General features: G+C 42.9%; 1 protein-coding gene across 1 annotated transcript in view; it reads left to right on the forward strand.

Annotated features, from left to right (window-relative positions):
• Positions 1-17475, forward strand: part of TM9SF4 (transmembrane 9 superfamily member 4) — a 211675-nt gene that overhangs the window by 170799 nt on the left and 23401 nt on the right. The window contains 3 exon segments of the mRNA XM_029612354.1: positions 56-73; positions 75-176; positions 6307-6396. Coding sequence (XP_029468214.1) covers positions 56-73; positions 75-176; positions 6307-6396 — 210 coding nt within the window.

Here is a 17475-nt window from a genome sequence, read left to right on the forward strand (position 1 = left end):
TGAGCAAATGTGTGTGTAAGGAGCGTGATCTTACAAATTGTGCTGTGTCTTGCAGGCAATTTGGGAGAATCAAATTCTACTATCTATTCGGATTCCTCTTCCTAGTATTCATCATTCTGGTGGTGTCCTGTTCACAAATCAGCATTGTCATGGTCTATTTTCAGCTCTGTGCAGAGGTAAGAAAGAAAAAAGGGCTGATACCCCTCAAAGTGAGAGTAAGAGAATGGAATGTCTGAAGCACTGCTCACTGGGAGATGAGAGTAGGATTGAAGGTCTGAAGCACTGCTCAGTGGGAGGTGAGAGTAGGATTGAAGGTCTGAAGCACTGCTCAGTGGGAGGTGAGAGTAGGATTGAAGGTCTGAAGCACTGCTCAGTGGGAGGTGAGAGTAGGATTGAAGGTCTGAAGCACTGCTCGGTGGGAGGTGAGAGTTGAATTGAAGATCTGAAGCACTGCTCAGTGGGAGGTGAGAGTTGGATTGAAGGTCTGAAGCACTGCTCAGTGGGAGGTGAGAGTTGGATTGAAGGTCTGAAGCAGTGCTCAGTGGGAGGTGAGAGTTGGATTGAAGGTCTGAAGCAGTGCTCAGTGGGAGGTGAGAGTAGAATTGAAGGTCTGAAGCAGTGCTCAGTGGGAGGTGAGAGTTGGATTGAAGGTCTGAAGCACTGCTCACTGGGAGGTGAGAGTAGGATTTCAGGTCTGAAGCACTGCTCACTGGGAGATGAGGATTGAAGGTCTGAAGCACTGCTCACTGGGAGATGAGGATTGAAGGTCTGAAGCAGTGCTCAGTGGGAGGTGGGAGTAGAATTGAAGGTCTGAAGCACTGCTCACTGGGAGATGAGAGTAGGATTGAAGGTCTGAAGCACTGCTCAGTGGGAGATGAGAGTAGGATTGAAGGTCTGAAGCAGTGCTCGGTGGGAGGTGAGAGTAGGATTGAAGGTCTGAAGCAGTGCCGGTGGAGGTGAGAGTAGGATTGAAGGTCTGAAGCAGTGCTCGGTGGGAGGTGAGAGTTGGATTGAAGGTCTGAAGCAGTGCTCGGTGGGAGGTGAGAGTAGGATTGAAGCGTCTGAAGCATTGCTCAGTGGGAGGTGAGCCCCTCTCCTCGCGGAGGGGGGCTCTGTTCAGCATGCTTGCCGGGGGGGGAAGGTTCCTCCGTACTTCAAATTTAAAGAATATGGCAAATACACGGTCTGCCCATTCTCCGGCAGCTACAGCTGATCCTCTGCAGGCTGGAACGGAGGCCATCTTGCAGTCCCTTTGGTCTGCAACTCCGGCTGCCATGGGGAGGTGTTGATGCCACCTCCTGTCTCCACAGCGAAGTTTTCCCGCTGGCAAGGATTCTTTGCAGCCTGATTCCCCTGCTACAGAGGAAGACCATGAGGGGTCTCGGACTCCTACTCTTCTTCTTCTTCTTCCTTCTTGTCAGAGTTGTTTTTACTGCTGCATAAAGCATTTCGGAGGAAGACAGGCAAGCGGCGCACGGCAGAAAAAGTGACTGCTGGAAGGGACAGATCTCGTGCTAGGAAGCGAGCTAAGTCTCGAGGCGAGAGGGGTCCATCTCAGCCTAAGCGTGCGCTCTGTACCGGGATTTCTCAGCCAGATACGGATACCTCGGGTCAGGATTCCGATCTAGATGATCCGGATACACAGCCTTCTCCGCAGAGGGTAGATACGGATTCCGATTTGCAGCCACAGGGAACAGTACGTGGCTTACAGGCTGCGGAAGGTGACGATCCCAAGGTAGTTCGCTTATTTAGGAAGGATGAGCTTGCTCCTCTTATCCCTGCTATTCTGACGGAGGTGGGAATTGAGAGTCCTCCTGAAGAGGTTAAGTTAGGTAAAATGGATCCTGTTTTGTTGGTCCCAAAAAGCACAAAGGTAGGCGGTCTAAGAAAGCCGTCAGGAAGAAAACCAGGGTTAGACGCCAAAGTCTTTTTCAAAGCTTTATTGAAGTGGAGACGTATATGTTTTTAAAGCCCGACTCTGGCCGAGTTTCGTCGTTAGCAAACGGCTGCCTCAGAGGGTAAAAGCAAATCATAAAACACACTTATTAAATGTACAGAAATAAATAATAATCAATCAAAAAATAAATATTAAAAGACCATGAAATAAAAACATATATATTTTAAAAATGTGTATGAAGAAAATTGTGTATATCAAAGAAAGGTGAAATTAAACTGTGACATTAAAACATGGAGAGGTGAAATTTCTTAACATAAAAAGTGTAAAATCATTTTTGTAAAAGGCTTATGTAAAAGGTTTGTTTACAATTTCTAGTTTGCCCATTTTGAATTATCTGAAACAAATCATTTCAACAAGTAAGGGAATGTTTAGAGACTTTACCTCAATTTGATTAGGACTCAGATTGAAATGACTGTAATTTCGTGTGCCACACTTTTTTTTTAACAAGTGTGATCCGCTGTGTTATTGATTCTAAAATATATATATATGATGTCATATTTTATTCCATTTCTCTTTTGATGTTGAACTTGAGCCTGTACTCCTTATTGTACTAACCTTTTTATTTATATGAAAATCATAATCTTGTTGAAGCAATGTGTTTGTTGGACTCCAACTCAGGCATCACATTTATCATGCACCGCGGTTACAGAAGCTATATTAATAAAGGAAGATAATGTGAGGCAACAGATGTATGAACCAATGTAAACTCTATCAATGGGTATGTACCCTGTTCTGGATAACTTAGGAAAAACTTGAAAACAAGGGGGGGCACCGGGGAGATTATTTATATAATAAATAAAAAATGACAAGCAATGTGTATCAATACACCATTAATACTCTGCTCAGCGTTAACTAAGTGTTGTTGGGGCAATCGTGTGTTCTTTAAACACCAGTACCATTATAAAAATAGTCTCACTCCGTTCCCTTCACGTTCTATATATGCTAAGCTAGCAAATGTGAATATCACAGTGCTGGACCCCATGTGAATATAAAAAAGAAGAAACAATCAATGTGAAAGCAATTTTTAAAATCTGCAGACTAAAATAAATTAACATGTCAGCGCTGAAAAACGGGATCAGACAGAACCGAGGTGCATGAAAATATATAATGAAAGTCAAATCGGGAGAAAAAGGAAGAAGAGCAGCAATTTCTTTAGAAAACTGTCATTGCTTGTTAAAAAATTGTTTTTTTAACTTAAAGCGTGATCTCATTTTGATTGCCTTTCAGCCTTACATCCCAATGTAAACCGTTACTCCAACTGACGATTATTAATACTCTAGTGCTATGCAATCTTTACAAACATACTTTGGCGCTAAAATCAAATGTCATTCAAATCCACATAAGAACATAAGAAAATGCCATACTGGGTCAGACCAAGGGTCCATCAAGCCCAGCATCCTGTTTCCAACAGTGGCCAATCCAGGCCATAAGAACCTGGCAAGTACCCAAAAACTAAGTCTATTCCATGTTACCATTGCTAATGGCAGTGGCTATTCTCTAAGTGAACTTAATAGCAGGTAATGGACTTCTCCTCCAAGAACTTATCCAATCCTTTTTTAAACACAGCTATTATCTTAGCTATTATCTTAGCTATTATCATCTTAAAACAAGATACAAATATAGCAGCGCTGGACTAAGTGCAAAAAATAAATACTGAAAAAAAGGGGGTGATTATAAAACATCTCTCAAAATCGAGGCTCACAAAATAATATAAATGAATATCAAAGTCTGCAGCTGTTCATGAAAAGACCTCTTATTCGGCTAGAAAATGCTTATGGCTGAAATCGAAGCAGTACATAAACAATATATAAAAATATCATTGTTTAAATTTTATCTTAAAGCATAATCTTATTAAAATACCTTCTGCCTCACATTCCAATGCTCGTCCCCACTCCGACTAGCGATCATTGAGACCCTAATGCCAAACCATCTTTAAAAACAAACTTTGGTGCCAAAATCAGATGTCACTCAAATCATCAGTAAACAACAATAATTAAAACGGGAAAACTTATTCTTAAAAAATCGCTTTAAACTAAAGATTATATTCTTGAAATAAAATCTCCATCTAAAAATAAATACTGTAAAAAAACCAAAAGGGGCGTTATTAAAGGCTGTCAATCAGGTGAGGGGCGTGTCTTGAGACATGTAAGTGTATCCAAAGAGAAATGTTCTATTCCTTCTGGACTAATCAATAATAAATTATATAAACTCAAGGGTATATCGAACTCGTCTCTAGATTGAAGTTGTATGTAATGTGAAATGTGAACCACGGATGCAACTTTCTGTCTGTGAATAAGTAACATATTTATCTATTGCCTGGTTTTAAAAAAACTATCTTAACCAGGTATAATTCAAAAACTGGTCTGTTTATTTGAAAGAAGGATCATCAGCCTTGTCCATATTCATAAATAGGTAAAATATAAAATAAATATTCCCTAATATTAAAAAGTTAAAAATCAAAAATGATTATAAAAAATTACCAGATATTATTTCTGTAATTGGGCAAACTAGAATTGTAAAAAATATTAACAAGAAAATACTATAAAAAAACAGAAAAATCAATCTCAGCATTCAAGCCCTTAGGGCTTGAATGCTGAGATTGAATTCGTCCTTTCTTAATGTGTGGAATACATCTAGACTGTGCTTCTAGAATGATATTTTTTAACAATGACCTCGCCTCTTGGACATTTTTTACTTTTGTAGCTGCTCCTTTCAGTTTTTTTCTAACAATTTTTCTCATTTTATCAAAGTTTCCCTTTTGAAAGTTTAGCACGAGAGCCTTGGATTTGCACACTGTTCCTTTTCCAGTCATTAATTCAAATTTGATCATATTATGATCACTATTGCCAAGCGGCCCCACCACCGTTACCTCTCTCACCAAGTCCTGTGCTCCACTGAGAATTAGATCTAAAAGTGCTCCCTCTCTCGTTGGTTCCAGCAGGCAGGACTCCTCTCGCCGACAGAGTAAAGGCTCACTGTGTGCGGGCCATGGCGGTGTCAGTAGCTCATTTGAGCGCAGTCCCCATCACCGAGATTTGCCAGGCCGCAACCTGGAGTTTTCTTCACATGTGTGTGCAGCTCAGTAAAGTTTGGACAAGGACGGGCGTTGGGACAGTGCCTTTATTCAATCCGTCCTCCACAACCTGTTCCAGACCTGAACCCAACTTTTCCTTCCATGCTCTGTGGAAACCAGACCATCCCTTTTTGGCCCATGGTGCCGCAGTTGTTGCTGTGCCCGTTGGCACTTTGGTCAGTCGCTGTGGTCCCTATGGTGGCCAGGGACAGTCTGGAGCTTGGTACTCACCCACATGTGAAGACTACCATCCTGCTTGTCCTAGGAGAAAGCACAGTTGCTTACCTGTAACAGGTGTTCTCCCAGGACAGCAGGATGTTAGTCCTCAGGAGTTCTGCCCACCTCACCATGGAGTTGGGTTCTCCTTTCGGTTTGTTTTATTTTTTTCATCTACATTACGAGACTGAAGGGGGACCTCGCGTGGACCCGTGGATAGTGGCATACTGGGCATGCTCAGTGTGCTGGTCAAAGCTTCTAGAAACTTTGACAAAGGTTTTCCGTGCCATGCTCCATCGGATGATGTCACCCACATGTGAGGACTAACATCCTGCTGTCCTAGGAGAACACCTGTTACAGGTAAGCAACTGCGCTTTACCTTAGGCCCTTAAGATTTCTACCGGCCATCAACTGCCAGTAAATTTTCTTCCCTTCAGTCGTTATTGCTGAAGTAGGATGGCAGTCTTTGTTCTTTCAGTGTTTATAATGAAAGCAAATGAGATTTGCTGGTCAGGAGCTTAAAAGTTTTTGGTGGCATGATAGAGGGCAGAAGAGAGAGAGTGCACCAGGTAGCAGTTTGGGTAAATGACAAAAAATAATCAAAATCTGGAAATATGGGCAAAGAGGAAAGCTGAGCACCGAGAGAGCTGGTGCAAGAGAATTGCTAGCCTTCGTGCTGAAGAGCATCTGATAGTAATGATTATATTCTCTCTACAGTTCCAGTGGCCCATGGATATGTGTAAAGGGAAGGTTTCCGAGCTATAAGAAAGATCCCATGATTTTCCAGTCTGTCACCATGCTAGTTTCTAATCTCCACTCCTGTTTTTCTTCCTCTGAGCAGTGTAGGACTCCAGGGATAATTGCTCATCTCTAATGCATCAAACACTGTATGATGGGGTGGCCTCTGATTGCTATCTGATTTCAGTCTGTAGTCATAAATATTTATCTTGAACATCGCGGCTGTTCCTGTTTTCTGTAATGTTGGCTATTTGGGAAAAGAATGCTGAATGTTATAAGTGTTTTAATCCATTTCTCTGTGCCTTGCTCTTCATTGTTTCAGGATTATCGCTGGTGGTGGAGAACATTCCTGGTTTCTGGAGGATCAGCTTTTTATGTACTGATTTACGCCATTTTCTACTTTGTAAACAAGGTATAGTTATTATTTGTTTGTGGAAGACTTAATATGTGATATTGTACAGCTCTTTCTGTGTAGTTACATGGGCTCAATTAGCCAGTCATATTGCTTCTAACATTACCATAGATTTTTAAAAATGAAACCAGTAGTATTCATTTAACTCTCTGCACAGCTGTTTCTGAAAACAGTTCCAAACCATTTTAAATATAAGCTGAGCTAACTGAAAGTGGTTCATGTTTCACTGTGACATTAGTTTTAGAATCATTTGGTTAAAATAAAAACAAAACAGGAAGGAGAAGGGTTATAATCTTAAAATATTTTACCTTTTGTTAGGAGCAAACGTCCACAGAAAGATTACAGAGCCCCACCCATAATCCTTATTTGAAACTCTTATTAAAACTGTCTTTCTAGGACTGGCCTATTGATTCAATGGCATTGCTATGTGGAGGAACCTGGCTTCAATTCCTAGCTCAGGTCTTCTGTGCTCTGAGCTGGCCAGGGCTGGGGATGCTCTGCAGGCGAGTCACAGTCAGTATGCAGTGGTGCCACCTAGTGGCTGGATTTAGTGTTCTGGAAGGGGCCCTGATGTTTGGCCTCTGACTGAGGACTGTTGCTACGACTGGACTAAAGTAAGTAGAGAGGAGATATAAAATCATCAGGTCCTCTTCACCAGACCAGCCAGATGGGTTATGCTCACCAACCAGCAGATGGAGACAGACTAACAAGTTTACTGATGTCACCCCTTATAGGCTCCCATGCTGGTCTCAACCTGCCAGTACATAAGAACATAAGAAATTGCCAGTACTGGGTCAGACCAAGGGTCCATCAAGCCCAGCATCCTGTTTCCAACAGACGCCAAACCAGGCCACAAGAACCTGGCAATTACCCAAACACTAAGAAGATCCCATGCTACTGATGCAATTAATAGCAGTGGCTATTCCCTAAGTAAAATTGATTAATAGCCGTTAATGGACTTCTCCTCCAAGAACTTATCCAAACCTTTTTTGAACCCAGCTACACTAACTGCACTAACCACATCCTCTGGCAACAAATTCCAGAGCTTTATTGTGCGTTGAGTGAAAAAGAATTTTCTCCGATTAGTCTTAAATGTGCTACTTCCTAACTTCATGGAGTGCCCCCTAGTCCTTCTATTATTCGAAAGTGTAAATCACCGATTCACATCTACCAGTTCAAGACCTCTCATGATCTTAAAGACCTCTATCATATCCCCCCCTCAGCCATCTCTTCTCCAAGCTGAACAGCCCTAACCTCTTCAGCCTTTCCTCATAGGGGAGCTGTTCCATCCCCTTTATCATTTTGGTTGCCCTTCTCTGTACCTTCTCCATCGCAACTATATCTTTTTTGAGATGCGGCGACCAGAATTGTACACAGTATTCCAGGTGCCGTCTCACCATGGAGCGATACAGAGGCATTATGACATTTTCCGTTCTATTAACCATTCCCTTCCTAATAATTCCTAACATTCTGTTTGCTTTTTTGACTGCCACAGCACACTGAGCCGATGATTTTAAAGTATTATCCACTGTGATGCCTAGATCTTTTTCCTGGGTGGTAGCTCCTAATATGGAACCTAACATCGTGTAACTACAGCAAGGGTTATTTTTCCCTATAAGCATCACCTTGCACTTGTCCACATTAAATTCCATCTGCCATTTGGATGCCCAATCTTCCAGTCTTGCAAGGTCCTCCTGTAATGTATCACAAGCCGCTTGTGATTTAACTACTCTGAATAATTTTGTACCATCCGCAAATTTGATAACCTCACTAGTCGTATTCCTTTCCAGATCGTTTATATATATATATTGAAAAGCACCAGTCCAAGTACAGATCCCTGAGGCACTCCACTGTTTACCCTTTTCCACTGAGAAAATTGACAATTTAATCCTACTCTGTTTTCTGTCTTTTAACCAGTTTGTAATCCACGAAAGGACATCGCCTCCTATCCCATGACTTTTTAGTTTTCTTCGAAGCCTCTCATGAGGGACTTTGTCAAACGCCTTCTGAAAATCCAAATACACTACATCTACCGGTTCACCTTTATCCACATGTTTATTAACCCCTTCAAAAAAATGAAGCAGATTTGTTAGGCAAGGCTTCCCTTGGGTAAATCCATGTTGACTGTGTTCCATTAAACCATGTCTTTCTATATGCTCTACGATTTTAATCTTGAGAATAGTTTCCACTATTTTTCCCGGCACTGAAGTCAGGCTCACTGGCCTATAGTTACCCGGATCGCCCCTGGAGCCTTTTTTAAATATTGGGGTTACATTGGCCACCCTCCAGTCTTCAGGTACAATGGATGGTTTTAATGATAGGTTACAAATTTTAACTAATAGATCAGAAATTTCATTTTTTAGTTCCTTCAGTACCCTAGGATGCATACCATCCGGTCCAGGTGATTTGCTACTCTTTAGTTTGTCAATCTGGCTTACTACATCTTCCAGGTTCACGGTGATTTCGTTCAGTTCATCTGACTCATCACCCCTGAAAACCATCTCCGGAACTGGTATCTCCCCAACATCCTCATTAGTAATCACAGAAGCAAAGAATTAATTTAGTCTTTCTGAAATGGCCTTATCTTCCCTAAGAGCCCCTTTAACCCCTCTACCATCTAATGGTCCAACCGATTCCCTCACAGGTTTCTTGCTTCGGATATATTTAAAAAAGTTTTTATTATGAGTTTTTGCCTCTTTGGCCAACTTCATTTCAAATTCTCTCTTTGCCTGTCTTATCAATGTTTTACACTTAACCTGACAATGCTTAGGATAAAACATATTTTCTTCAGATGGATCCATCTTCCAATTTTTGAAGGATTTTTTTTGGCTAAAATAGCCTCTTTCACCTCACCTTTTAACCATGACGGTAATCGTTTTGCCTTCCTTCCACCTTTCTTAATGTGTGGAATACATATGGACTGCGCCACTAGGATTGTATTTTTAAACCATGTCCAAGCCTGTTGAACACTTTTAACCTTTGTAGCTGCTCCTTTCAGTTTTTTCCTCATTTTATCAAAGTTTCCCTTTTGAAAGTTTAGTGTTTGAGCTGCAGTTTTACTTATTGTCCCCCTTCCAGTTATTAGTTTAAATTTGATCATGTTATGATCACTGTTGCCAAGTGGCCCCACCACTGTTACCTCTCTCACCAAATCCTGCGTTCCACTAAGAATTAAATCTAAAATAGCTCCCTCTCTTGTTGGTTCCTGAAACAATTGCTCCATGAAGCAATCATTTATTACATCCAGGAACTTTGTCTCTAGCAAGTCCTGATGTTACATTTACCCAGTCAATATGGGGGTAATTGAAATCTAAAAACACCACAGAGCAGAAATACTGCACTTCAATAATATCCAAACACAAGAGTGCAGAGAGAAGTTAGTCCAAACCACAAGGTAATTCAAAAAGCTCTAAGGAGCATAAAGTTTTTATTCTTTTTTTCAAGCGGCAACAGTGCTTACGGATCAGCAATTCTTTGACGACCCTGCTTCTATTGAGGCACCTACTGTCACCTGGCCCGATATAATCAACTTACAGAAACGTCTTACACGAGCAGAACTCCATGCTTTAACCTTGGTTGAGTATTGTAGGGTTCGAAGAATCCCTCGAGGACTCCGTGTACAAAAAGCCCCTCGGCTACACACTGATAATCCTACGTTCGTTACCCGGTGGAACCAAATTTTAAACAAGTGTTCCTTTGACTTAATGGTACTCTTTATAGAAACAACCAAAGTTCTACAAACCTCTTTACAAGAGGAATTGTCTACCCAACTGGAAGCCAGTAAATCCTCGACCCCGGTTGAGGTTTTCGATCGGGAGTTGTGTGAATTCCATGACAATCTTGTTAAATTTAAAACTGATTTAAAAACTGTGAAATACAACAAATTTGTCCGGGACGAGACCAATTACACATCTGGCTTTGTATATCAATGGATGGCCAAACCTCACCAGCAACAAGCCTCAAGAAAGGTGACCTTTGCCCAGGACTCGTCCGGAGACTCCTCAGGCGAAGAAATCATCGTAACTCGCCCCAAGCAAACACGCGGCGAAGGTGCATCGGCCGGGGTACGGCCGGAGAATACAGTGGCATCTACACGTTATGCATCTATAGCCTCATCTTTTTTGGACTCGGGTCAAAAACCTCCAGACTCCGGACAGCAGTCTCGACAGGACCGCAATCCTCGATCGCGACCGCGAGGCAATGCTACACAAGCTCAAAGGGTGACCCGAGCGACCAGCCAGCGAGCAGATCCGTGTCAGTAGAACCTTTAGCCATCTTTAATTTGTCTTCTCGAAACCTGTCTGAGGTTGAACTGGGGGTATTGGGGAAAGGACTATCATTTGTACCCACGGTTCAATATAATTTGTTTGACCTTAAAATACACTTGTACCGTTTCTGTAGAGCCCTTAAGTTAAAATTATTTTTTGCTGATTCACCGACTGTACGGGACGATTCATTGGTGTCTCCGAAATCTCGATGGATTCCGCCTGGCACTACTGACCCACTTATTGCGGCTTTTGAGACTCTGGTTGACCAGGATATCCGTAGTTTGGTATCTAGTCGTCATTACACATATGTTTTAATTTAACTAAATATGAATATGAGGCTATCAAACTGTTGGAACGTGATCAGAGCATCGTAATTAAACCTGCAGATAAAGGGGGCGGGCTAGTGGTGCAGGACATTGAACATTACGAGGCTGAGGTTTACCGTCAGCTGAATGATCGCTCATTTTACCTTCCATTAGCTGGTGACCCCACACCGGACCTTGTACATCAAATTAAGGAAGTGGTACAGAGGGCAGCAGATGCAAAAATATTGACCCCTCGGGAAGCCAGGTTTCTGGTGACCGATTTCCCAAAAATACCGGTTTTTTACACTTTACCTAAAGTGCATAAAACCTTAGACAAACCCCCAGGTCGGCCCATTGTGGCAGGAATTGGGTCAGTTCTCGAGCCATTATCACAGTTTGTAGACCTATTTTTAAAACCCTGGGTCCCGCAAATTTCGTCATATATCCGTGACTCCTCCCATCTGATCACTATCTTAGATAGTACACCTGTTCCACCTACCGGATTTTTCTTTGTAACCTTGGACATAGTCTCCCTCTATACAAACATCCCGCAGGTAGAGGCATTGAGGATTGTTGAAGAAACTCTAAATCTACGTCAAGCCCCATATCGGGTTCCCACACCTTTTCTAATCATTTTGGCAGAGATGGCCTTGACTAAAAACTATTTTCGGTTTAAGGATTCCTTTTTTCAACAAATAAAGGGCACTGCGATGGGGGCCACAATGGCCCCCAGCCTGGCGTGCCTCTTTGTGGCTCGTTTTGAGGAAACCTTTGTTTACCCATCTGAAGGTTTTCAGCGTATATCCTTATGGCGTCGATTTATTGACGATATTTTTTTAATATGGCGAGGTACCGATATACAGTTTTTTCTTTTCTTTGACTGGCTCAATTCCTGTGACCCGAATATACAGTTTAATTTTACAATACATCCACGCCAAATTCCTTTCTTGGATATACTGATATCTGTTCATGAAAATCAGTTTACCACCACGATTTACTGAAAAGACACTGATCGCAATACTTTGCTTTCATTCCAGAGCTGTCACCCGCGTAACCTATGCCATAATATCCCTACTGGGCAATTCCTGCGTTTGCGCAGACTCTGCACAACCCGGGCGGAATTCTTATCTCAGGCCAAGTTAATGACGGGGAGGTTTTTGTCAAGGGGTTACCCCTCTTTAGTAATAAAGAAAGCCTTTAAACGGGCCCTGTTTGCGAATCGGGATCTGCTATTTCTCCCACGTTCTGAGTCATCTGAGAGTATCAATAATTGTATTCTACCTTTCTCTATCTTGAGTCGTCAGGTCACGAGCATTATTCGTAGACACTGGCAGTCCCTCTCTCTGAATCGTCTCTTTCAAGGCCCACTAAGGTTTACCTATCGCAGGGGCCGTAACCTCCGTGATAGATTGATTCATGCGGACTTAGTCGGAACTGGGGGCTTCTCCATCCTCAATTGGACATCAGCCCTGTGGGCGTTGTATCATGTGTCAACACACTGTAACCTGTACATCTTTTATACATCCGATCACACAAGAGGTTTTTCCACTTCGGGCTTCCTCGGACTGTACTTCAAGGGGGGTGATTTATACTATTATTTGCCCTTGCCCCTTAATTTATGTGGGAAAAACCAGTAGAATGATAAAAACACGCATTATTGAGCATTGCTCAAATATACGTAATTCTCGCGAAAATGAACCCCTAGTAACACATTGGGCTCAACAGTCACACTCTCTTTCCGACTTAGTCTTTTCCATTATCGAGGTTGTCCCCCGCTCTCCTCGCGGTGGAAACTATAATGAGCAGCTGGGTAGAATTGAGCAGAGGTGGATTTTCCGCCTTGACACGGTAGCCCCGAAAGGGCTTAACCGGGAACTCGAATGGCATCTGTTCACATAAAGAGTGTGGGGTCACCAGAGATGACTTGCTGTTTGCACTGCTAGTTGCGCCTCAGGAACGGGGGCCACTGTGATTGGCCCCTCTTGACCATGTGACCTGTCAACCTGAGTTTCGCGCTCACTCCGGTAGGTTTAAATACCTGTCTGCAGTCAAGATGGACGCGCTCCCTGCCAAATTTGAAACTGTTCTGCATTCAGGTATGCGATGAAATCGTAATAGAATTAATGTGTCGGCATATTGCAGCTCTATGTCCTAACCTTTGTATGTTTATTTACAGTGCCTTTGATAACTCTGCTGCTCCCCCCTGATGCAGCCCTTGGCGAAACACGGGACCGTGTCGGGGGACGCGGTCTAAACTGTGGTGTGATTGCAAGTCAGTGGAGTTGCCGCTTGAAAAAAAGAATAAAAACTTTATGCTCCTTAGAGCTTTTTGAATTACCTTGTGGTTTGGACTAACTTCTCTCTGCAGTCTTGTGTTTGGGTAATTGAAATCTCCCATTATTACTGCACTGCCAAATTGGTTAGCTTCCCTGATTTCTCTAAGCATTTCATCATCTGTCTGACCATTTTGTCCAGGTGGACAGTAGTATACTCCTATCACTATATTCTTACCCAACACACATGGGGTTTTTACCCATATAGATTCTCTGAGCATTTAGTCTCTTGTATGATCTTTATCCTGTTGGACTCTATACCCTCCCGGACATAAAGTGCCACACCCCCACCAAGTTGATCCTCCCTATCATTGCGATATAATTTGTACCCTGATATAGCACTGTCCCATTGGTTATCCTCCTTCCACCAAGTCTCTGTGATACCAATGATGTCAATCTCATCATTTGCTGCTATACACTCTAACTCTCCCATCTTACTTCTTAGACTTCTGGCATTGGCATACAGACATTTGAAAGTGTGTTTTTGGTTTATATTAACAACCTGCTTTTCAGTTGCTAGGGATAATTCGGAAATCATTAGCTTCGGTGATTTTTTACATATAGGCACATGGACTATGTTTGCTTTTAATGGAACCTCTCTGTTGGGATTCCCTAACTCTCCTGTTTCATTAGTATCCTTCAAGGATACATTTCTCCGAACCATGCACTGCTGAGTGATTGTTGGCTTTCCCCCTTGTTCTAGTTTAAAAGCTGATCTATCTCCTTTTTGAAAGTTAGTGCCAGCAGCTTGGTTCCTCTCTGGTTAAGATGGAGCCCATCCTTTCGGAAAAGTCTCCCCTTTCCCCAAAAGTTTCCCCGGTTCCTAATAAAGCTGAATCCCTCTTCCCTGCACCATTGTCTCATTCCCGCATTGAAACTCTGGAGCTCTGTCTGCCGCTGGGGACCTGCACGTGGAACAGGAAGCATTTCAGAGAATGCCACCCTAGAGGTTCTGGATTTCAGCTTCCTACCTAAAATCCTAAATTTGGCTTCTAGAACATCTCTCCTACATTTTCCTATGTCGTTGGTGCCCACATGTACCACGACAGCCGGCTCCTCCCCAGCCCTGTCTATAATCCTATCTAGGTGACGCGTGAGGTCCGCCACCTTCGCACCAGGCAGGCAAGTTACCAGGCGGTCCTCACGTCCACCAGCCACCCTGCTATCTACATTTCTAATAATCAGATCACCAACTATGATGGCCGACCTAACCCTTCCCTCCTGGGCAGTAGCCCTGGGAGACTTGTCCTCAGTGCGAGAGGGCAATATATCACCTGGAAAGCAGGTCCTTGCTACAGGAACACTTCCTGCTACACTAGGGTGATGTTCTCCTACTGGGAGACCTTTCTAATCCAAGGCAGCACTGGGGCTGCCAGACTGGCAGACTTGATTAATAGCAGGTAATGGACTTCTCCTCCAAGAATTTATCCAAACCTTTTTTAAACCCAGCTACACTAACTGCACTAACCACATCCCCTGGCAATGAATTCCAGAGCCTTATTGTGCGTTGAGTGAAAAATAATTTTCTCTGATTAGTTTTAAATGTGCTACACGCTAACTTCATGGAGTGCCCCCTAGTCCTTCTATTATCCGAAAGGGTGAATAACCGATTCACATTTACCCGTTCTAGACCTCTCATGATCTTAAAGACCTCTATCATATCCCCCCTCAGCCATCTCTTCTCCAAGCTTGAACAGGCCTAACCTCTTTAGTCTTTCCTCACAGGGGAACTGTTCCATCCCCTTTATCATTTTGGTTGCCCTTCTCTGTACCTTTCTCTAACACAACTATATCTTTCTTGAGACGCAGCGACCAGAATTGTACACAGTATTCAAGGTGCGGTCTCACCATGGAGCGATACAGAGGCATTATGACATTTTCCATTTTATTGACCATTTCTTTCCTATTCTCTGTCTCCAGCAAATGGAAAGCAAACATTATCATGTGCTGTGAACTGAGGCCTGGTTAGGCTGGTTAAAGAGGAATTCAGTTTGGAAGGGTAGGGTTAAAGAGGAATTCAGTTTGGAAGGGTAGGGATAAAGAATATTTCAGTTTGGGAAGGGTAGGGTTAAAGAGGATTTCAGTTGGGAAGGGTAGGGTTAAAGAGGATTTCAGTTTTGAAGGGTAGGGTTAAAGAGGAATTCAGTTTGGAAGGGTAGGGTTAAAGAGGATTTCAGTTTGGAAGGGTAGGGTTAAAGAGGAATTCAGTTTGGAAGGGTAGGGTTAAAGAGGATTTCAGTTTGGAAGGGTAGGGTTAAAGAGGATTTCAGTTTGGAAGGTATGGTTAAAGAGGATTTCAGTTGGAAGGGTAGGGTTAAAGAGGAATTTCAGTTTGGGAAGGGTAGGGTTAAAGAGGCTTCAGTTTGGGAAGGGTAGGGTTAAAGAGGATTTCAGTTTGGGAAGGGTAGGGTTAAAGAGGATTTCAGTTTGGAAGGGTAGGGTTAAAGAGGAATTCAGTTTGGAAGGGTAGGATTAAAGAGGATTTAGTTGTGGGAAGGGTAGGGTTAAAGAGGAGTTCAGTTGGAAGGGTAGTGTTAAAGAGGAATTCAGTTGTGGAAGGGTAGGGTTAAAGAGGATTTCAGTTTGGAAGGGTAGGGTTAAAGAGGAATTCAGTTTGGAAGGGTAGGGTTAAAGAGGATTTCAGTTTGGAAGGGTAGGGTTAAAGAGGATTTCAGTTTGGGAAGGGTAGGGTTAAGAGGATTTCAGTTTGGGAAGGGTAGGGTTAAAGAGGATTTCAGTTTGGGAAGGGTAGGGTTAAAGAGGATTTCAGTTTGGGGAAGTGTAGGGTTAAAGAGGATTTCAGTTTGGGAAGGGTAGGGTTAAAGAGGATTTCAGTTTGGAAGGGTAGTGTTAAAGAGGAATTCAGTTTGGAAGGGTAGGGTTAAAGAGGATTTCAGTTTGGAAGGGTAGGGTTAAAGAGGAATTCAGTTTGGGAAGGGTAGGGTTAAACAGGAATTCAGTTTGGGAAGGGTAGGGTTAAAGAGGATTTCAATTTGGAAGGGTAGGGTTAAAGAGGAATTCAGTTTTGGAAGGGTGGGGTTAAAGAGGAATTCAGTTTGGAAGGGTAGGGTTAAAGAGGATTTCAGTTTGGAAGGGTAGGGTTAAAGAGGAATTCAGTTTGAAAGGGTAGGGTTAAAGAGGATTTCAGTTTGGGAAGGGTAGGGTTAAAGAGGGTTTCAGTTTGGGAAGGGTAGGGTTAAAGAGGAATTCAGTTTGGAAGGGGTAGGGTTAAAGAGGATTTCAGTTTGGGAAGGGTAGGGTTAAAGAGGATTTCAGTTTGGAAGGGTAGGGTTAAAGAGGATTTCAGTTTGGAAGGGTAGGGTTAAAGAGGAATTCAGTTTGGGAAGGGTAGGGTTAAAGAGAAATTCAGTTTGGAAGGGTAGGGTTAAAGAGGAATTCAGTTTGGAAGGGTGGGGTTAAAGAGGATTTCAGTTTGGAAGGGTAGGGTTAAAGAGGAATTCAGTTTGGGAAGGGTAGGGTTAAAGAGGAATTCAGTTTGGAAGGGTAGGGTTAAAGAGGATTTCAGTTCGAGAAGGGTAGGGTTAAAGAGGATTTCAGTTTGAGAAGGGTAGGGTTAAAGAGGATTTCAGTTTGGAAGGGTAGTTCCTTATGAGCATTGCCCTGGGCCAGGAGGTTTCCAGTTTTTCTTCTGGATTGAGCATCAAACAAGGTCTGTAAGTGCCTTATCTTCCTTCCCCTCCCCTCCCCACACACACACATTCTTTAGATTCCCTTCATGGGGGAGCTTCTCCTTACAAGAAGTTTAAAAAAAAAAGAGGGGTTTCTTTGGCTGCCTCCAATTTGAATAAAGTTTAAAAAAAAAAAAAAAGACAAAAGTGGAAGTGTACATAAGAACATAAGAACATGCCACACTGGGTCAGACCAAGAGTCCATCAAGCCCAGCATCCTGTTTCCAACAGTGGCCAATCCAGGCTACAAGTACCTGGCAAGTAACCCAAACACTAAAGTAGGAATGGCCAGTCTCAGGAGGGAGAGCAATGAGGCGAGCCAGGCACTTCAGGTGAGTTTGTTTTGTTTCCCAGGTACAGCAGTGAGGCTATCGAGGCAGTCACAGTGCAGGGAGAAGCATGACTGAACATGGGCAGAAAGCCGCACTGTGCAGCAGCTATGGGGTGTGGTGGCTCCAGGCAGGGGGGATCCTCTAGGTTGCAC

The sequence above is a fragment of the Rhinatrema bivittatum genome, chromosome 8 (assembly GCF_901001135.1).
Source record: "Rhinatrema bivittatum chromosome 8, aRhiBiv1.1, whole genome shotgun sequence".
Classification (NCBI taxonomy): Eukaryota; Metazoa; Chordata; class Amphibia; order Gymnophiona; family Rhinatrematidae; genus Rhinatrema; species Rhinatrema bivittatum.